The sequence below is a fragment of the Cajanus cajan genome, chromosome 2 (genome assembly GCF_000230855.2).
Source record: "Cajanus cajan strain Asha chromosome 2, NIPB_CcT2T_4, whole genome shotgun sequence".
In the NCBI taxonomy this organism is placed as follows: domain Eukaryota; kingdom Viridiplantae; phylum Streptophyta; class Magnoliopsida; order Fabales; family Fabaceae; genus Cajanus; species Cajanus cajan.
The window spans coordinates 16,150,229-16,172,407 of record NC_138518.1 but is presented as its reverse complement, the minus strand read 5'-3'; the positions used below and the strand labels follow the sequence as shown (position 1 = coordinate 16,172,407).

Here is a 22,179-nt window from a genome sequence, read left to right as displayed (position 1 = left end):
TTTATGGATAAAAAGTGTATATATTGTATTATTTTAATTTGTAGTACATTAAGATAAAAAGAATTACATTAAATATAAAATTGCTATATTATAATATTTTTATTGCCACTTCTTACTTCATAGGCAACATTATAGAAAACGGAATCCCATTTTGTTTTAATTCAATGTATTGAAGACATTGAACTAACTCAACTCAAAGAATAACGGAAGAAGAAAAAAACTCATTAAATTATTAAAGATAAACTTACAACACGTTAGTGAACAACTACTTATAAATTAAGTACATTAGTGCATAGCTGAAGAAGACCCTAAATGCATGGCTTTTAAATAAAAAAATTAAAATTCATATTCATAAATATTTTAATATATACCTATTATAAAAGAGATACCATAGATATATAATAGACTATTATATCATAGATATATAATTATTTTTAATCTTTATTTTTTAATGGATCATTAGATTTCTTAGGTATAAAAAGAAATTCTTATTAAAAAGATGAAATATTTTAACCTCCCTAATCAATTTATAATATAAAAACAACGTATAATAATTAAATTTTAGAAAAGAAAGTCAAATTTAATTATTTACCAATTAAACCAGGTGTGATAGTTGAACATATTTAAATTTAGGGTTTGGTATGATATGATGTGAGACCAAACTCACCCCATGAGCATGACAAGTAAAGAACAAAAAAGAGTTTGCATACACGACAGTTACATTTAAATACCTAAATACATAAGTTATTAAGGTTATATATACGTTCTTGTAACCCAATATGTGATTCAGTGGTAAGGGTTAATCTACACTTAAGCAAAGTTAGGATTCCAATTTTGCTTTATGTATGCAGTCGTGTTAAATTTTGGGGTCAGCTATCCTACTTTTTGAGGTGCCTCCAACCTAGTGAGGAGATATACTCCAGAAAAAAAAATATATATACGTTGTTGTTGTTATCCATCCGACGTATTATAATAATAATAAAGCAATAAAAGCAAAACCGAGTCGACAAATACCACAACACTGAATAGTCTCTTTCTTCTCTCTCACTTGCTCTCTCAAAGTTGAAATTCAAAAAAGTAACTCACACAATATAATACTCTCCACCACCCGCACCAACGTAACACCCAACGCCACCGTTTTCCGAACCCACGCGCCGCCACCACAGCGCCGTCACGCGCGGACTTTATGAATCATCGCCGCCATGGGCGGAGTCACCTCCTCAATCGCCGCCAAGTTCGCCTTCTTCCCGCCACAGCCGCCGTCCTACACGGTGGCGGCGGCCGGTGCGGAGTCTCCGGCGGCGGCGGCGCGGCTCGCCATTCCCGAGGTGCCGATGAAGGAGAACGTGGACGTGCTGAAGCTTCGCACGCGCCGAGGTAACGAAATCGTGGCGGTGTACGTTAAGTACCATAGGCCCACCTGCACCATGCTCTACTCGCACGGTAATGCTGCGGATTTGGGCCAAATGTTTGAACTCTTCGTGGAATTGAGCAATAGGCTTCGTCTCAATGTTATGGGGTACTTCTTTTTTTTATTTTATTTTTTATTTCATTTTTTAAGCTTGATTTTTTATTTTTAATTGGTACAAAGTATCCACCAGATTGGGAAACTTGGCTTATTATCATTAGTAGGGTCTCCCCTCATAATAACGTTTTTTCCGTTCACAAGATTCGAACCAGAGAACTTGTATAAGGAAACCGAGTTGGGTACTGCTTAGATTAGTATTCAGACTAACGAGTTGTTGGTTTTTCAAGCTTGATGCTGATGTTGCTGTGTTTGGTTTTAGTTTGAATGTTGTTTGAATTAATTGTTGTCTGTGAGGGTCGTGGATGGAGGAATGAGAATGTTATGTGTTTAATGGGTTTTTTTTATTATTTATTTATTTTTTTAACTTTTATGTTTTAGCTAATTAAAGTGTTGAGGTATTCTTTTTAAATAATTATTATGTTAAATTAGGCATCTGGAGATTTTTTTTTTCTTTTTTTTCCGATTGCTTGGTCTTGCTCTTCCGTGTTTTTAATGGTATTGTTTTGTGCTTGGAATTGGAATTGGTAATGGTAATAGTGTTTCTGTGATGGGTTTGAGGGAAAAAGGTGATTCAAGGAAGATTCGGTTTTGTTGGGGTAAAGGGTAGTTGCTGAATCAAAATGACGGCGGTGATGTTAAAGATGAAGGAGGGGTTTAACTTTTTCTAGAGAAGGAAGCTACAGTGGTAGAAAATTTAACTGCTGAGTGCTAAAGGGACATTCTTTTTCTGTTTAGATGATTTTTGGCATAGAAGGTAATACTGAAAAAGGAAAAGTTTTGAGTGGATCGAGGCTTGAGGCTTACCTGTTATCTGTCTGTGTTGTGTTGAAACTCGAAAGTCCTGTTGCCAGGTCTTGTGTGTCTTTAGCTTTGCTATTCTGAAGAGCTGAAGCTTCTTTGTCTTCGGAGATTAGGCTGCTCTGGAGTTATAGCATGTGCCTCTGGGTGGATTACTTTTCTTTCCATGTGTGATGAACTTTTTGAGTTTTTGGGTTATACGAAGCTTCACTCTCTCACTGTGTGTCATAGTGATTAGTAACTAGGAAATTGGAACTTGCTATCTCAGCTCGGATGCTGACATATGTTTTAGAAGTTGGCCTGATATTGTTTTTTATTGACCAAGCTTATGATTATTTTTTTAATTTGTGATGCTGGTATTTGTCCTATGTATGTCATAACATGTTAGTATACACTAACAGTATTATGTGTTGTTACTATTCCATGTTCTGATACTGTTAAGCTTGTTAGGTGCAGTCTATTATTGTAGTTTGTTGCAGTTTTATTATGTGCTGTTACTGTTAGTTTGTTAGTTGTAGTTTGATATTGTGATTTGTTACAGTCTGTTGTAGCTGGATCTACAACGCAGTTACAGCTTCATTACTACATAAACTTCTGTCCCTACGTCAGAGATGACACGTTTGAACGCTTCGACAGTACTGAATAGAATATCAGTGCTGTGAAATACTCTCTTTCTTCTACTTTCCCTTGCTTTCTTGGCTCACTGTTTTGTAATATGGTATTGAAGCTGATTTTGGTCCCGGTACCATGGCTTCCCATCAATGCCGATTTCATTTTCTAGAAAATTGTGCTCCATTTTTTGTACTAGTTTTGTTTTCCACTTTATCAAACTAGATGAAAAAAACTTTCTTGAGTGGAATCAACAAAGCTACCTTTCAGATTCAGATTCAAATTCAAAATTTGATATTTTCATTGCGGTGGTGAGCAGTAGATTTGATCATGTTTGATCAGGAGGACGAGTTGAGAAGAGCTAGAAAGCTGTTCTAGGCACTATCTCATGCACTTTCAATCAACCTTACTCTAGGTTTTGATCTCTCTTCAACTCCAGCAGCAGCTCCACAAACACCCGGTCCAATTTCACAGTTACAGTTTCCTTCTAATTTGCATTATACCTTTCACAGTATATCCATATGATGAAGTTACTATGGTAGTATTGGAATTAGGCTCTTCTATAGTGAGCATGGTAAAATAAATAATCTCAGTTGTTGATGAGAAAATAAATGGTTGATATCGCAACACAACCATGATTCGTTATGCATATGCACAGAATATTAACTGTCGATTTTCTAACCAACAACTAAGATTTATTACTTTATCCTCTACAAAGTGAGTTTCTTACTTTAGAGAAGCTGGATTTGGTAGTATGGTGGATGACATGGTTCCTTTCATGGTGGAGGTAGCCTGTTTAGCTGTGACAGAGGCCAAGGGGGTTGTTTTGGTTGTAGGGGTTTCATTGAGCACCAAGTCTGTCGTAAAACAGGGTTGATGCCTTGCCACTATGTTATTACCACTCATCTCATGGGTATCCTCCCAATGAATATTCTCAAATCTATGGATTTAGTCCTAATCCATGGAGCTTAGGCCATTCTGCATGCTCCCCTGTTCATTATCCCGACTAAACCTCATTCATTATCCCTATGTTTGATTCTCTGATACAGGTGACAATCCCTATTTTGATCTACTTCGTCCAACAATTGCTTCACAGTCCACTTATCCTAGTAATAACTTCTCTCCATGCATTTTCCTCCACTCACTTGCTTTTGTGACTTTTCAAGGCTGGATCTGCCCTGTGATTTTGAAAGATCAGCTCAAGAACTACTTACTTCTCCAGAGGGTCTTTCCTTACTTGCATCAGATCTGAATTCAGGAACAACTCATCATGTTACTCCAAATTCCAAATATTGCTTCGTGGCTCTCCACTCAAGGGTTTTGACCGGATCCTAATGGGAAATATTCATGGTTTGTCCATCATATCTATTGGTTTTACTACTTTTCTCACTTCTCTTAGGAGTTAGGCCACACAACCTCTCTCCTTTGTAATTCTCACCAAGATTTTCTCTCCCTTGCGTCAACTTTCTCTCATTTTCTCAGGTCGGTGTTTTATAATAAAGTAAAAAGGCTGGATGATATTTTAGATGGGGATATTTCTTATTAAAAGATTCATTTATTAAAATGTTTGTAAGATAATGGGACATGGCTCATTTGTTATATGGAATTTGGAAAATATAAAATCAAATGAAAAAAAAAAGTGAACAAAAGACAATGTTTAAAATATGCTAGCTTATTTTTCTGTATTTACAATGTGGGGATTGTATATTATTAATTGTTACCAGGAGAGGTGGAATCTATATATATACCATGGTCAGTATGAAAGTGACACACTATTGCTATGGTATTATGTTTTCAATTTCTGCTCTTTAATTTATTGTCAGAGTTATTCATAGCAAAACTCATTGAGATGTAATGGCTTTGGGCCACAATACACACACAACTAGCTCTGATTTTAGTATTTATTTCGCATTTTGCAATTGGTATATCTTCTAGAAAGATGATGTATAAGGCTAAAATGATATGTAGGAAAAGAAAATTTATTGGCAAATTTGTTTTGGATTCAAGCAAAGTGTTATTTAACAGACAACTATGTTACTATAGACGTTACTTTTCCAAAGTTAAATCATAAACCAATAAACAATACTCTTGTGAAGACTGTAATATTTTGAGAAAAATGCTAGGGGAAAATGTTACTAGAATTAGATTATGCTAGAACTTTCTATTGTGATATTTTATTATGAAACAATCGTTATTTATCTTTAACTCATTCATGAGACAATTTCAATTACAGGATACACTAGGGGAAATTGATATTTGTGTACATGTGACTACGGGTGTGAGTGGGAATGACTCAAATTGAGTCAAACACTTGAAGTTTAAGCTAGGCTGACAAAAAAAGATGTGGTGCTCAAGTTTGGCTCTTTAAATCGGCCAAATTGAATGTTTGGGTTTGACTTGTTAGAAAAATATAAAGCTTAAGCACAGCTTATTTAGCTCATTTCTAACGATTATTTTTTTTAGTGTATCAAATATACACTTAGTTTTTTTTTTGTTTTTGTTTTTATTTTTAAGTTTATTAATTATGTATGTAGTATATATTTTCTGTTAGAGGATAAGATAAAAGTGAAAACAGAGAGAATAAAAGAATATGTAAATGTAAAAAATGGTATAATGATAATTTAAGTGATCTTTTTGTTTACTAATTGGTGTCACCCTTTAGTAATTGTGCATTCATTGATATTAGTGATATTACATTCCCCTAACCTTTCCCTCCTATCTCCTCCTCCTCCTCCTAAATAGGCCCAAAAGATACGAAGGACAGTAGACCAACTTAAATAAATTTTATGGAAGCACGAGTATTATATTATATGCACACTTTTTAATCATTTATTGGGATTTGGTGTTTGTGTGTATGTTGTCTATGGCTTATGCTTTCGATAAAGCAAATCATAGCTTGTAATTTTCTTCAATTTTGTTTTATTCTTCATTAGTTTGCTATTCCATACCGCAAATTCATTTATCTTCCTCAGTATATATGTCTTGAATCTCTCTAAACGCGAATATAAAAAATAAAGTTCTCTTTTGGTTCTTAGCTAATTATAGTTCAGTAGGTTACAAATTACATGAATTTAAAAGTGCACATTTTTATTCTCAATTGTCACGTATGAAATATTCCCATTTTGTCTTTAAATATCTCCTTTGATGTTAATACTTCATTTGTGATTGACTTATTTTAACAACTTTTCCTTATACAGTTATGATTACTCTGGGTATGGACAGTCAACAGGAAAGGTTAGTAGACTAAATTTTCTGCCCATCCATGTCTATCACTCTATCAATGGAATTAAGATGTATCTGTCAGAGACCAAGAAATAAAATTGAAAGATACTGTATTATTGAAAACGAAATGTATTACAGAGATAGAATCTGCAATACCCACAGAGCACAGCTCCTGACCCACTACTAACGGAATACCCAAAAACTGTCCCCTTCTCTTTCCTCCTCCCTCTAAAATGAGAATCCACCCAAAACGTAACTAACTCCACGTTCCCTCCTTGCATAAATTCCCCTTTTACCCCTTCTACTAATATTTTTTATTTCTCCTATTATATGTCTTCCATACCCATGGCCCATGGCTGAGTTGGACTGGGCTAGCTATTTTATGGGGCCTGACATTGCCCTCTCCTTCAACAATAGCCTTGTCCTCAAGGCGTACATCAGGAAATTGATTGGTAATAGTAAATGCTTCTTCCCAAGTTGCCTCCTCAACAGGTTTCCCACACCACTTGACCAACCAGTATGGAACAAGAACCCCATTCTTCTGTCTTTGTTGAACTGCCAAAATCTGCTCAGGTGTAATGTTCTCAAACACTTCCGCTTCCAAACCTGCAGGTAAGTCCACGGCCTCTTGGTAGTTGCCAACAGCTTTCTTGAGTTGAGAAATATGAAAAATGGGATGAATTTTGGAATGTGAAGGAAGCTTTAACTGATATGCTACCGCCCCTATCTTCTTCTCAATTTGGTAAGGCCCATAGAACCGAGCAGCCAATTTAGGATTAATTCTTTGTGCCAAACTTTGTTGTTTGTGTGGTCTTAGCTTGAGAAAAACCCAATCTCCCACTTCATAGGAGTGATGACTCCTTTTCCTATCTGCATACTTCTTGATATGTCCTTGAGCTCGCTGTAGATGATACCGTAACTGTCTAAGTGCCTCATCCCTATCAATAAGCTCCTTCTCAACTGATTCTACTTTGGTTTCACCCGTAACATACTGCACCAATGTAGGAGGTTTCCTGCCATATACTGCTTGAAAAGGACTGACCCCTGTCGTGACATGAAAAGTGGTGTTATACCACCATTCTGCCCAGTGCAACCAATTGACCCAAGTCTTAGGCTGTTCAGAGCAAAAACACCTGAGATAAGTTTCCAAACACTTGTTAATAATCTCTGTTTGGCCATCAGTTTCTGGATGATAAGAAGAACTCATCCTAAGCTTGGTGCCTTGGGATTTGAATAATTGAGTCCAAAAATGACTTAGAAAAAGGGGATCCCTGTCACTGACTATAGACTTGGGAATCCCATGCAATTTTACCACTTCCTTCACAAACAAATCAGCCACTGTTTTAGCTGTAAATGGATGTCGAAGGGAAAGAAAATGAGCATATTTAGAGAGTCGATCCACCACAACTAGTATGGTATCAAGTCCCTTGGACTTAGGGAGAGCAGTAATAAAATCAATGCTTACATCTTCCCAAATTTGTTCTGGGATATCTAATGGTTGCAGTAACCCAGATGGACATTGAGCTTGGTATTTCTGTCGTTGGCAAATGTCACACTCTTTAACAAAATCTTGAACTCTCTTCTTCATGCCACACCAATAAACATTTTCAGCCAATCTTCTATATGTCCGTCCTATAGTAGCCAGAATGACCACCCGTAGGTGTGCTATGAAACTCATGTAAGAGAATTGGAATCCAAGAAGAATTTGCTGAAATGACCAACCTGCCATAATAGAAAAGAATATCATGTTTTATAGAAAATCCAGGCCTAGATGTGGGGTCTTTGTGCAAATCTGAAACCACCCCTTGCAAGTAAGAATCATGATGAATTTCTTCTTGCACCATACTTGAGTCCAACCATTCTGGTTTAGAAACCAGAACTTGTAATTCCACTTCTTCCTTACTCCTAGACAAAGCATCTGCAGCTTTATTTTGAGGACCAGGCTTATAAATCACCTCAAAATCATAGCCCAACAATTTAGTGAGCCAACATTGTTGATCAGGGGTAGAAATTCTCTGCCCCAACAATTGTTTCAAACTCCTTTGATCAGAAAAAACCTTAAAATGTCTCCCTAAAAGATACGGTCTCCAATGTTGAATTGACAAAGCTAGTGCCATGAGCTCTTTGTGGTAAGCCGATTTTGCCAAATTTCCTTCAGAAAGAGATTTACTAAAATAGGCCACGGGTCGACCCTCTTGCATCAAAACAGCACCCAACCCTCTTCCTGCAGCATCACATTCTATCACAAATTCTTTTGTGAAATCTGGTAGCCTCAAAACTGGTGCCTCTGTCATAGCCTTCTTTAGCCTCTCAAAAGCCGTTTGAGCTTGTTCCCCCCAATGAAATCCTTCCTTCCTTGTTAAATCTGTTAGAGGTTTAGCAATTTTGCCATAATCTTTAATGAACTTTCTGTAATACCCGGTCAATCCCAAGAAACCCCTAACACCTTTTACCCCTTTTGGAACGGGCCACTCCAAAACACTTCTCACCTTTTCCGGGTCCATTGCAACTCCATCCTCCGAAATTACATGGCCTAAATATTCTACTGTCTTCCTGCCAAAATGACATTTCTTTTTATTCGCTACCAAGCCATGTTCTTTTAAACAAGACAGCACATGCTCCAAATGTTGGATATGAGACCCCCAATCTCTGCTATACACTAATATATCATCAAAAAACACCAAAACAAACTTCCTTAAACAATGCCTGAACACATCATTCATCAAGGATTGAAAGGTTGCTGGTGCATTCATTAACCCAAAAGACATCACAAGATATTCATAATGGCCATTATGAGTCCTAAAAGCAGTTTTAGGAATATCTTCTTCTCTTACCCGGATTTGATGATACCCTGACTTTAGATCCAGCTTAGAGAAATAAGAAGCTCCATTCAATTCATCAAGCAATTCCTCTATGACAAGTATAGGATACTTGTCAGGTATAGTCTCTTTATTAAGAGCCCTATAGTCAACACACATTCTCCAAGTATGGTCTTTTTTTCTTACCAATATCACCGGGCTTGAATAGGCACTTGTGCTAGGCCTAATGACTCCAAACTTCAATAATTCATCCACTTGCCTTTCTATTTCTTCTTTTTGATAATGCGGATATCGATATGGTCTCACATTCACAGGTTCAGCCCCTTGCTTCAAAACAATCACATGCTCTTTGGTCCTCTTAGGAGGTAAGCCTTTAGGCTCTAAAAACACTTCTGAAAAATTTTGCAAAATACGTTGCAGCCTTCCCTCCTGCTCATCCGTCAATCCTTCACCTTCACATCCTTTTGCCTTTTGAATATTACTAGGCCACATCACCCCATTTATCTCTTGTACCTCCTGATTTAGAAAGCAAAACAAAGACTCAAATACTCTCCCAAGATTGACTTCTCCCTTCAATTGTATCTTCTTCCCCTCATAATTAAATTCCATAATTTGTTTCTTCCAATCAGTAGTTACTTTCCCTAAAGTAGCCAACCACTCCACACCTAAAATCAAATCCACATCCCCTACATCAAAAACATAAGAGTCAATGATTATCTGCAACTCATCCAATTCCACCAATACTCCATTACAACGTCCTTGCACTTTTTTTTTGTTACCATCCCCCAGTGTTACTTTTGCAATTGTAGTCTGCCCATAATCCAACCCCAAAGAATCCACCACCCTTGAAGAAACAAAATTATGTGAAGCTCCACTATCAATTAAAATGATCACAGGAACGCCTTTAACCATCCCCTTGATCTTCATGGTTTTAGGTTGAAAATCAGTCCTCTTTTCTACATTACAGCTACTAAGGAGCGAACAAGTAAGCTCCTCTGGTGGCTGCTCCTCCATTTCTAAGGCCAATACTTCATGTTCCCCACCTTCTAACTGCTCCTCATCCACAATAATTAATTTCAGTTGACGCTCAGGACATTGATGCATTGGGTGAAAGTTTTGACCACATTTAAAACATAACCCTTTTTGTTTCCTTTCCATTAATTCTCCATAAGATAAGTGACGCACCCCACGATCCCTACCACCACCAAATCGCCTCTCTCCGGTACTTGTGTTGCTTACACTAGAGCCTTTATTCTTTGATTCATCATGACGAAATTCCCTCCTTTGCTGACCACCTAAGTTTCCTCCAGATTTTAACATTGCAGAATACTCTGTTCCACCACGAGAAAACAGAGTACGATTTTGACTCCCATCAACTACCCCCAAACCCCTCTTATATAAGGGTTTTAAGTGAGTTTCCTCGAGCAAATCAGCCTCAATCGCCCTTGCAAGCTCCATCATTCTCACCCTGTTGTCAGGTTTATGTATTCTGACCTTCCTCCTAATTTCTGCTCGAAGACCATGCATGAAATAGGCCATAAATTGTTGCTCTGGCATCTTAGGGACTTGAGAAGTTAAGTACTCAAATTCCTCAATATAAGAGGTCACTGTTCCCTCTTGTTGTAACTCTGCAAGACTCTCAAAAGGATTCTCAACGAACGCTCCTCCGAACCTCCGCAGTAATGCTACTTTAAGACCCTCCCAAGATGGTTCAGATTCACTGTCAAACCAAAGATTGAACCAATGCACAGTGGATCCCTCCATACAAATCTTAGCCAAACGCACCTTCAACTCAGGTCGAGTTTCCTGAATTTCAAAATACGTCTCTGCTCTTGATATCCATGCACCGGGGTCACTGCCATCGAAACTCGGAAGCTCCACCTTCTTCACAGCTGATCGAAATTCGGATAATATTTGCAACTCCAAGGGACTTTGATTATGCGACCCACTTTCACTCGAACCCGACGACCCAACATTCGAAACATTCCCACCTGAGCCTCGTGACAAACGAACTTCCATTTGCCTCATCTCCTCCATCATCTTATTCATTAGACTCTGCAACTCCGATTGGGCTTTCACCTGGTTCTCCGCCAAATTCTGCACCGTGACCTCCAACAAGCTTACACGACCGTCCATCGCTGCTGAGGTTCCTCCACGTCCTTTGGGCATAAACTCTTTCGTTGATGACTCAGGCAACGGATCCGGCAGGTCGGACCAATTGTCAGAGACCAAGAAATAAAATTGAAAGATACTGTATTATTGAAAACGAAATGTATTACAGAGATAGAATCTGCAATACCCACAGAGCACAGCTCCTGACCCACTACTAACGGAATACCCAAAAACTGTCCCCTTCTCTTTCCTCCTCCCTCTAAAATGAGAATCCACCCAAAACGTAACTAACTCCACGTTCCCTCCTTGCATAAATTCCCCTTTTACCCCTTCTACTAATATTTTTTATTTCTCCTATTATATGTCTTCCATACCCATGGCCCATGGCTGAGTTGGACTGGGCTAGCTATTTTATGGGGCCTGACATTGTATCTCTACACAACTTTTTAATGTTCTTTAATCTAAATGTCTAATATATATATATATATATATATATATATATAGAGAGAGAGAGAGAGAGAGAGAGAGAGAGAGAGATCTGTTTACTCCAGAAATAAGTCTACCTTGACTTATTCTGTTCAATAACACATGTTCTACATCAAATTTCAACGATCCAACCGTTGAATTTAAAGTTCTTAATACATAGACCAAATCTGCAAATTTTTAAAACATTTGAAAACTATTTGATACTTCATTTTATTAATTCAAATAATGCGTAAAATGAATTAATGAAGTATCAAATGATTTTCAAATTTTTTAAAATTTTGCAGACTTACTCCTAAAGTAAACGGATCCCTCCTCATATATATATAAATAGATAGATAGATAGATAGGCATACACACAGAGGAGGGATCGAAATATTCCAAGAGCAACATTTGGTAAAGTTACTCCATTCAATAACTCATGATGTATGTTGAATATCAATGATCCAATTGTTAAATTAAAAGTTCTTAATGTATATATTAAGTTTACAAATTTTAAAAAAAATTGTAAACCATATAATACTTTGTTATATAGATGCAAATCAATGTATAAAATGTTTTTATGATTACCTGTCAATTTAAATTAATGAAATGAAGTATCAAATGATTTTTAAGTTTTTTAAAATCTTGTAAACCTGATCTATGCATTAAAATCTTTTAATTTAACAGGTGGATTTTTGAAATTCAACACACACCATTATTGAGGGAAAGTAACTTTACCAAGTGCAATTGAGTAATTTGATCCTTCTTCATATATATATATATGTGTGTGTGTGTGTATGTATGTATTAGGTGAGAACACTCTCATCTCATTTTGAGAAATGAGAACATTTAATTACAACTATTGTATTAAAGTTAAAAAATTAAATTGCATATTCAATTACAAATTTTGCATGATCTTTAATTTAAAAGAAAGAAAATCACTTGATATTAATAATTAAATATGCAATTTAAATTGTCGATTGTTATTTAATGGTTGTAATTAAGTATTCTCATTTCTCACAATAACTAAGTTCCTCTCTTATACTCTTTCTCTCTCTATATATGTGTGTTTATCATTTTAGAAAGTCATTTGCATTTGATAGAAACTGATCAAAAATGGAAGAAATACATAATTTCTTTATTGATTGTGTGTATCTTTGCAAAATATTCCCTGGATATTTGAGAGATTCAGGCCTTTCCCCAGTCCCAATTCTATGCCACCCAAATGACTACCCTTCTTCTCAACTCCGCTTCCTATTTAAAGAAACAGACCTTATTTGTATCTTCTAACTATCTCAGCCTAATGAACTAAGGTCCTAAAGTAACAGACCTATCAACACCTCACCCTAAACATTCAGCTTGTCCTCAATGTGAATAGCTAAGATGGAAACGAAGGAATGGATTTATTAGGAAACCTAGTTCTTAATCTTGGCCCCAATGTGGTTTTCACTTTTCAGATTCAAGAACAGGGCAAGGACAATGAAATGAACACTCCTGGACTTTTGAGAGGTCCGAGTCTCTCCCAATTCCTTTACTGTTTCCCATACAATGAATAATGCCCCTTTCAACCCCTCTTCCTATTTATATACATCAGCCACTTGACTCACTAACTGAATAACAACTAATTGACTAACTTTCCTCTAACTAATTAACTAAAGCACTCAACCAATAGTCCTATCAACATTGATCTTTTAATCTTAAACGATCCAATAAGATTCAATGGTTTATGTCCATTGTTCTCATTTTTCACAATAACAAAGTGTTCTAACGTAATGTTGTGATCCAAATCCATGAATCTCGAATTTTGATCGTTTTTGACAATTATTTCGTCAAATCAAAACAATTGCAACAAACAATCAAAAGCAGAATAAGTTTAGAGATGAAATAGATGCAACAATAACTCATGGATGGATAAGTTGGATGAGGATTCGCTGCATAGGAATGAGATCCTTGATTAAAACCAAGTTCTACTCCAAGAACAAAGAAAAACTCACAAGCTCTCTTGAATCTCAATTTTCAATTGACCAAAAGTGTTTACAAGTGTTTGGGAAGGACTAGTTATACCTTACTCATAGCATAAGTGTGATAGACACTCTAAAGACACAAAAGGAAGAGCCAAACACAATTGGTGCAAAAACTGAATTATCTATAGTTAAATTGTAGAATAAATGAAGTACAAAATTTAATCAAGGTATATTTTATAATATATATTTTAAAACGAACAATATACTTATAAATATAATATGTTATACAAAATATTATCTATTAAATCAAAGAGTTTTATTATTAATGCACAATTGTTCAAAAACTTATACTTTTTACGAGAATATAGGACACCAAATTGAGTTGAAGCGATATAATCTAAACTCATCCTCAAATTACATCATGTGCAAAATTTGAACCTCTCAAAATCGACATTGGGATTGGTTAAGTTGGCAAGCTGACTTGTGTCATGCTCATCCCTTGTATCAAGATTGGTCAACCACCCAAATCCCACAAACATTGCAATCCAATCGCCTTTTTGCATTGCTTGCTCTATGGAACTTGTGCCCACTTGGGACCTCCTACTCTCTAAGGATGTGTTTGGTTGTCACTGGTCTTGAATGAATTTGTCTTGTTTTCTATCCATATTCAGCCTTACTACCTCTTAGTGCGACCTGAGTTGACATATTGAACTGCTTCAGCATAGTTCAATCTGTCTTTCTTCATTGTTAGTGACTTGTTTGAATTCTTTTGTTATCAGGTTTAGGGATGTCAAACAGGTCAACTCAACCTGCTAAAAACCGGGTTGGGTTGGACCTGTTTTAGGATTGGGTTAAAAATCTCAACCAAGTTTGTGGTGGGTTGATCCGCCAAAATTTTGAAAAATAAAAAAGAATAATTATAAAAAATGAATGACTCATAAATTGACCTATTAAATAATTAAAATAAGTAAATAAATATTAATGAGATAAGCATAATGTCACAATTATAAGATATTATCTTACTAAGTTTTCTTAGCACAATATCTTATGGAAAAATTATCATCATGAGTTAAATAAATATAGAGTAAAACAAATACTAACATAAAATCCATAATATTTCATAAAAAATTATGTCCAATAAAATAGTAGTTAACTAAATTTATATATATATAAAAAGCTCTAACCTGGTGGTGGGTCAATCCAACCCAACCCGCTGCTTGACCCATTGAGTTGGTTGGTGGGTTATACGGGTAGGATTATGTCACTTATGTGGGTTGATGGATTGAAATATCCAACCTGTTTTGGTGGGTTAAGTGGGTTGACCCACTTGGTTCAACCCACTTTGACATCTCTAACCAGGTTTGGTGTGTATTGGTGCTGATCTACTGTGTTGGTCATTGTTTAACTCAACATTGAGAGGGAGAGTGAGTGATCCAAAACAAGCATATACTTCAATTTATGTTCTTTTACATTAATGAGTCATACTAATCATGACTACATGCGTTGACTTCTGGTGTGACTTCTTTCTCACAAGAGAATCATACTATTGGCTATTTCTCTTCCTGTTGATAATCATTCCGATTGTTACTTATGTTGGCTATGACCTGTACTAGTCTCTTGTTCGTCTCAAACCTTCTAGCTCTGTCACCAGTCTTAGATACTGTATAGTCACATTTCCGTTCCAGTCACTTGCCACTGTTTAGCTTCACTCCCACTGTTTGGTTTTGCAGTTGGTCCTTTAATTAAAAGAGCTTTGCCCTCCCTTTTTTCTTGTTCCCACTCCCACCTAGTTTTTTGAGGATATTTTTTGGTAATTTTCTTTGTGGTCAAATGTATTTTTAAGGGTTCGAGCCTGAGTCTCCTCCCTTTTATAGTTTGATTTTGTAAATTCTGTTATGACTCCCAACTAGTTTGAGCTTTAGAAACAATCCACCACTTTTACCACTTTTTCCAGTAGCCGTTTTTCTGTCAGTTCATGATTTGAGCTGCAGAATCCATCATTTTCTAGCAACCCACTGACTTTCTGGCCATTTTCAGGCAACTCTGCATTTTGCAATCTTTGCAGCAACACCATCCTTTGTTCTCTCCTTTTTTTCAGGTCTGCACAATGTGCTCTGAGACCTACTCTATTATGATCTCCTTGACTTTTCTTTTTTATTGACTTGTTAATGAACAAGATGATTTTACTTTTGGGGTTATTTTACATGTGTGTAGTATAAATTGTTTATCTGGCATACATAATCTTTGGTATAGTGGTCATCATGCTATCATGTCTCACTTTGGGATTGGATGCTCCCTGCTGTTATTCAGTATTGACGTGACAACTATGGAATGGAATCACCTTACATAAAAAGATCTAACACTTAGATTTTAGTTCTTCAGGATTTGGATTAATTTATATTTCTTGAATGTATTTGCATGGGTAACTAAGTTTTCAGTTGGAATTGAGTCCTACAAAAATTGAAGATTATTTAGAGTTTAGATTTAGGTTTTTTCTGGTTTATTTCATTCCCTTCTCTTTTCTCTATCACCCCTTTCATTTTCAAAATTTAGCCTCAAGTACTTCATGGCCGAGTTTGCAGAGTGCAGAACTTAACAGATCCTCCAAAAGTAGATGTGCCCCTACCATAAAAATATCTATGGGAACCTCTCAATCTAGTTGAATTTATTTATTTATTTTAAAGTACGATTGCTAATGTTTCCTTCAAACAGTTGGTGCCTATTTGCAGCTTTGACATTTTTCAACCTTTTTCTGCTTTTTGCCTAAAAGAAACTTATGATATATTCAAGTGTGTAGGCTACTTGGCTAAAATCATCCAGCTGACTGCAAGGTTCTACTTTATACAATAGTTTAAAGGATTCAAGGTCCAAATATTGGTAATGAAGGTTACTTTGCTAAAATTATTTGTTGTCAATCACAAAAACAACTTTTATAGTTGAATTTTACCATTTATGAGCTTCCAAAGTGGATCATTTGTCATAAGGCTGGTATCCTTTAAAACCACTTTTGATCTTGGAAGAAGCTCTAACTGTTTTCGGTCCCTAAAAGCTTTTAGGACCATGTCTAGCTTATCCAGATGATTAATCATTTAGAGCCCAAGCTTCGGCAAAAATCTTTGTGTTTTGCCATATGTGAGATTGACTCTGGGTTTCAAAAATCTGTTGAACTTGATTTGCTGTTGAGGCTATATGTTTCATCCGACTCTAATCTAGAAAGCCTATTACATTTTGGTAAGCTGTCAGGTTGTTGCCAATTCTCACGGAGTTGTTTCTACTGAAATTTATTATTACCCATCTTAGGAAATTTGGTGTTTTCAAATGACTTGTATGTTGCATTAATAGCTGTCAACAGTGTTTGTCATCATGAATTTGCAAAGTTTCATTGATAGAAGTAACTTGTTATCACATTGGCATATGATGTACTTTTACGGGAGTTCTTATTGACTCTTCTGAAGGAATAACTAACATGTATTTTAATGTTTCACACTTTTGATTGAAAACTTGGATCTTTAAATTATGGTTAAATTATACTTTTAGTCTTCTATTTATTTTTAAGATTCAATTTAGTCCTATTATTTTTAAATGGTTCATTTTGGTCTTCTAATTTTTTTAAAATGTTCAATGTTATCTTTCTATCCAAATTGACGTGTTAATAAAATTGAACAAAAGGATAACGTTGAACATCATTTGAAAATTATAGGACCAAATTGAAAATCATTTATAAATAGTTGGGACAAATTGAACATTTCATAAATAGAGGAACTAAATTGAACAAAAATCTATGTAACATTTTTTTGTTTAGATAAATTTGATTTTTTTCCTACCTATTTAATAATCTTTTTTATTAGATAACTCCTTCATTTTTTCATATATATTTTTTTAATTCCAAGTACTCAATTTTTTGTCATTCATGATCTTTTTAAGGTAAGTAAAAGAAATTTCAAATTTATCTAAGCAAAAAATTGTTAAATAAATTTTTATTCAATTTTGTCCTACTATTTTTAAAATCTTCAATTTGATCCCTTTATTTTTAAAGTGTTCAATCTAGTTCTTTAATTTTCAAAAAATATTCAATGTTCTTTCATTTGATTTCGTTAACGTTGTTAGTATCAATTTGGATGGAAGGAAAATATTAAATATTCTTTGAAAATTAAAAGATCAAATTGAACCTTTTAAAAATAGTAGGACTAAATTAAATCCTAAAAATAAATTGAGGGACTAAATATAATTTAGCCTTAAATTATGGAACCTGCAGGATCATTATGCTTGTGGCATCTAGTGCTTTTTCTGTTATATAATGTTTAGGGTTTAGCTTTTTCTGTTATATAATGTGTGCATGAAAATTGAAAGCTACCAATACAAACTTCTGCGTTAAACCTTCTTTTGACGTTATTTTGGTTCTACACCGACATAGAACCAAACCAAGCATGCTAATACAACCAATACTTGCTATGGTGGTAGGCAGGCAGTCAGCTTCTCTTTATTTGCATGTGAACTTTTGATAAGTATATTTGCATGTAATATCTCCCAACTTTATGTCAACAGTGAAAGTTCACTCTTTGTTTTCAGCTTAATAGGATGCATCTCAATTTGTAAATACTTGTCTATTTTGTACTTTAAATATTGATTTCAGTTGTGTCAACATATAGTATTCATTGTGTTGAGGTTTTTAGGTAGAATAAAGTTTAAAGAGAATAAAGATAATCTAGATAATCTGATATTATATTTATATGTGCTGGGTTATAATACAAAACATTGACTCTTATTTATACCCATCATTTGGTGAAATACTAATGTACTGTTACTATTGCAAGCCCTCGCTAATAAGAGCACTACTTAATAAGATTCCAGAGTCCTAACATAGCACAACAATTCCATAATTCTTAATTCTAACAGCTTTTTTTTTTTTTTTTTTTTGAATGGAAAAGGACATTACTTGAACTGTTTGAATAGTTTTGTTGGAAATGAGGCTTGACTAGTATTAGGAGATAACTGACTGTTCAGGTCCATTAGTATTGTTCATATCTATCAGTTTTCGTATTTACTTCCCTTGATTGTGTACTTAAGTGTATTTTACTCTTGAATTGATATAAATATCTGGCCTGCTGAGTGCTTTTTCACTCGAGCATTTCACCAAAATTTAGTCTTCAACTGGTTTTGGAGCTCATCACAAATCCCTTGTTGGAACATCTGCAATGGCATGCTGCAGGCATCCCTAGGCATGAAGGAGTGTGTTGGAATGCCTCGTTAACTGCAGACACCCTTGCCATGCCTTGATATGCAGCTCATGCACCTTCATTATGATAGATGTAAGGGGGTGGATATAGTCTTATATTGACTAGAGATAAAAATTAAATAGTGCTTATAAATCTCGGGTAATTCTTAACATATAAGTTGGTTTTGTAAAATTGAGTAGGTTCAAAGCCCAAATTCTACCAAGTTTTATGACAAAATATGGATTTATAAGCAGTCTGGGATCAATCACTATAAGTTTATATGCAATTCTGCATTGAACAAGAAACTTCTATTTCAGTTTTAGCCTTTTAGGGTTTATTTGGTCCAAGGCCCAAATTCTACCAAGTTTTATAGCAAAATGTGGATTTATAAGCAGTCTGGGATCAACGACTTTATGTTTATCTGCATTGAATAAGAAACTTCTATGTATTTATAGAGTGAGCTACTGGCTACCAATATTTTATGCTGAATAATATGGTGTTGTTGATGGTTCTTTCAGAGTGACATTATTGCTTGTGAGTTAACAGTCATCCTTTTTGTATGTTGAAACAGCCAACTGAATGTAATACCTACGCAGATATTGATGCCGCATATAAATGCCTAAAAGAGCAATACGGGGTGAAAGATGAGCAATTGATATTGTATGGTCAATCTGTTGGGAGTGGTCCCACTCTTGATCTTGCTTCACGGATACCAGATTTGAGAGGTGTTGTCCTGCATAGTCCAATTATGTCTGGGCTTAGAGTACTATACCCTGTAAAACGGACATACTGGTTTGATATTTACAAGGTAGACTTTTTTACCATTTGTGTTCCAATTTGTGTCATTCATTATATGGATATTTACATGGTTTGTTTTTCTTCTATCCAGAATATTGATAAAGTTGGTGCTGTCAAATGTCCTGTTTTGGTTATACATGTAAGTGACTTTCTCCCCTCACCCCCAACAAAACTTGAATTTATTGTGTTCGTTTGGGGAAAAATGTCCATCTCCTTTGCCTTTGTTGGTAATGCATCTAGTTTTCTTTCTGGCTTCAGATGTCATTTAAGTCAACCACCCAAATCAATGCTTTTATATTTCGCAATAACCTGCTTAATTTGGTCGACTTGCTCTTGTTAGATTTAATCCTTGGATAGTGCAACACGTTTTACACTTACAGTAACAGTAAACCATGTGTTGGTACCTTCTTTGAGAAGCGCTATAAAAGACTTCCACTGCAGATGAAAAAATCCTTAGTTATTACCATGAATTACTTGTTTACTATCAATGAATTTTTTTTTAATGCTAGTAAGGTGCCAAATTTAAACTCCATTGATTTACACTATCATTAAGACCATTTCCATTCACCATGTATTCTTTTCTTACCGATTATTTGTTTTCAGTGTTCTTTTTATTGGTCTTTCCTTCAAAAGTTGGTAAATATAGTGATGATTATAATTTTTCCATGGACAGGGGACAGCAGATGAAGTTGTGGATGTGTCCCATGGGAAGCAGCTCTGGGAGCTTTGCAAGGTAAAGTACGAACCCTTGTGGGTAAGTGGTGGTGGACATTGTAATCTTGAGCTTTACCCAGAATTCATTAAACATCTAAAGAAATTTGTACAGACAATTGGAAAATCTAAAGCAACTGCAAATGGTTCTAAAAAGGATACTGTAGAATCTGAGAATAAAGGCAAATCTAGCAAAGAATCTGAAAGTGGAACTTCCGGTACTTCAGAAGTGACTACAGAAATCCCTGAGGTTTCTAGAAACAGTTTAGATAGTCGTCTTGAGAAGTCTAAAAAACCAAACAAACCAGAAAAATCTCGTATGAGCACAGACCATGTTGATAGGTTTAGAAGAAGAAAGGGGTTAGTTTGGTAGTCTCTCACAGGAACTGTATCCAGAATAATTTATCTGCTCGTATCCACTTGGCAGGTAATCTAATTCCTCTCTTTAGGTAATGATGCCACTTCTAAATGAATATATTGAGTGAGTTCTCTGTTTCCATTCCTCCCTTAGGTCCATAATTCAGCTGTATGTTAAATGATTGAAAGCAATATGCATTTGTATGGCCTGTAAAATCAACAGCTTGATCTAAATGCAATCATTAAGATAATTTGTTTTTGGTAATTTTCATGTGCCTCAGATGTTTTGCTTTAGGTTTATCCTTGTCTTCCTCATTCACCGAAGGAAACATGAAAAGAAATTAAGGCTTCCTGGAACAGCAGACATTAATTGAGTGTTTGGGAAGGACTATTTTCCTATTTTTCAGTTGTTTTTATTGGAAAAAAGCTGTTTGTGAAAAAGTTTGTTAGGTTATTTGGGAAACTAGCTGAAATATATAAACAGTTTTTTTCCTATGTAAAATAAATTTTTTTTATGAAGCTGAAAATGTGAAGTTTTTGATTATTTTGATTTTTTTTTCTTTTAAGCTGATTAACTGTAATTTTTTTTCTTTTTGTATCCAAATAAATTAAAACATTTTAAAATCACTTATTAATAAACTTATTAAAATAATTTTATTATGATTATAATCAATTATATAAATAATCGATTATTTATATAATTGATTAAAATTAATTACAACAATCTTGGGCCATGCATGTATAATGACCAAGATTCACTAATGAAGATTTTATATTTACTAGTGATATGATCAAATTAGTGGTGTAAATAAGTTGAGCATTATTTTCATGTCTCAAGTTAGCATTTTGGATAAAGTTAGGCTTAAATCTAAAATTCTAAAATGGTGTCCAACTTTATCCTAGTAATTATATTCTTATTTTAGTAATTTTTTTTTGTCTTATTAGGACTCTTGTTATTAGTCTCCTATCTGGTAATTTGCAGATGTTCAATTGCATTCAATATATTTAGTCATCGACCCGGCAAATGTGTGTTGGAGATGACACATTTAAGTAGATATGATCAAAATATAATTGAGGTGTAACCCTCACATTTTAAGCTAAATTTTGAGGTTGAGTTAGGCTTGATTCCAAAATTGCCTGTAATTATGCTAGAGTTTATCTTGGTAGTTATTATTTGACTTATTGGGTTAAATGTTGTCAAAAAAGAATTATTTGGTTTGTTGGATAAAAATTTTAGAAAGAAATTAAAATTCTAGTAATTTATAAAAGTATTTCTCGATAGAAGGTGGGTGGGGCGGGAATGGAAATTGGTGGAGGCAGGGGGTATTTAAGGAAAGATAATAAAAGGGGAAAAAGGTATATTTATGAATTATTGGAGATTGCTTACATTATTTGAGGCACTACTTGATCGGCTTATGGAATTGATGGGTGTTGACCTGACATGAAGTATGATCTACCACCAATTACACCAATAATTCACGAGTCTCACTCAAATTCACTATGATACTTCATTTCTACTCAATTATAGAGGCAAAATGGTTCTCTCCACCTCCCTAAAACCTTGACTTCATTTCTTCACT

At 35.0% G+C, this 22,179-nt stretch overlaps 1 protein-coding gene across 2 annotated transcripts; it reads left to right on the top strand.

Annotated features, from left to right (window-relative positions):
* Positions 1 to 997: 997 nt before the first annotated feature.
* On the top strand, positions 998 to 20,864 carry LOC109791073 (alpha/beta-Hydrolases superfamily protein). 2 transcript variants are annotated; one of them, XM_083067972.1, is made up of 6 exons: positions 998 to 1,519; positions 6,133 to 6,169; positions 19,305 to 19,541; positions 19,623 to 19,670; positions 20,205 to 20,264; positions 20,358 to 20,864. In XM_083067972.1, exons 1-6 carry the CDS (start codon positions 1,203 to 1,205, stop codon positions 20,613 to 20,615), a joined length of 957 nt encoding a protein of 318 aa, XP_082924098.1. In that variant the 5' UTR covers positions 998 to 1,202; the 3' UTR covers positions 20,616 to 20,864. The 2 variants fall into 2 exon arrangements, with proteins under 2 accessions (XP_082924098.1, XP_082924097.1); XM_083067971.1 differs by having other exon boundaries at positions 1,000 to 1,519; positions 20,205 to 20,864.
* The last annotated feature ends 1,315 nt before the right edge of the window (positions 20,865 to 22,179 follow it).

Coding starts and splice junctions, on each gene's coding strand:
- LOC109791073 (XM_083067971.1), top strand. CDS start 1,203: ATGGGCGGAGTCACCTCCTCAATCGCCGCCAAGTTCGCCTTCTTCCCG. Junction 1,520..6,132: donor CTTCGTCTCAATGTTATGGG/GTACTTCTTTTT, acceptor TTCCTTATACAG/TTATGATTACTCTGGGTATG. Junction 19,671..20,204: donor GTCCTGTTTTGGTTATACAT/GTAAGTGACTTT, acceptor TTCCATGGACAG/GGGACAGCAGATGAAGTTGT.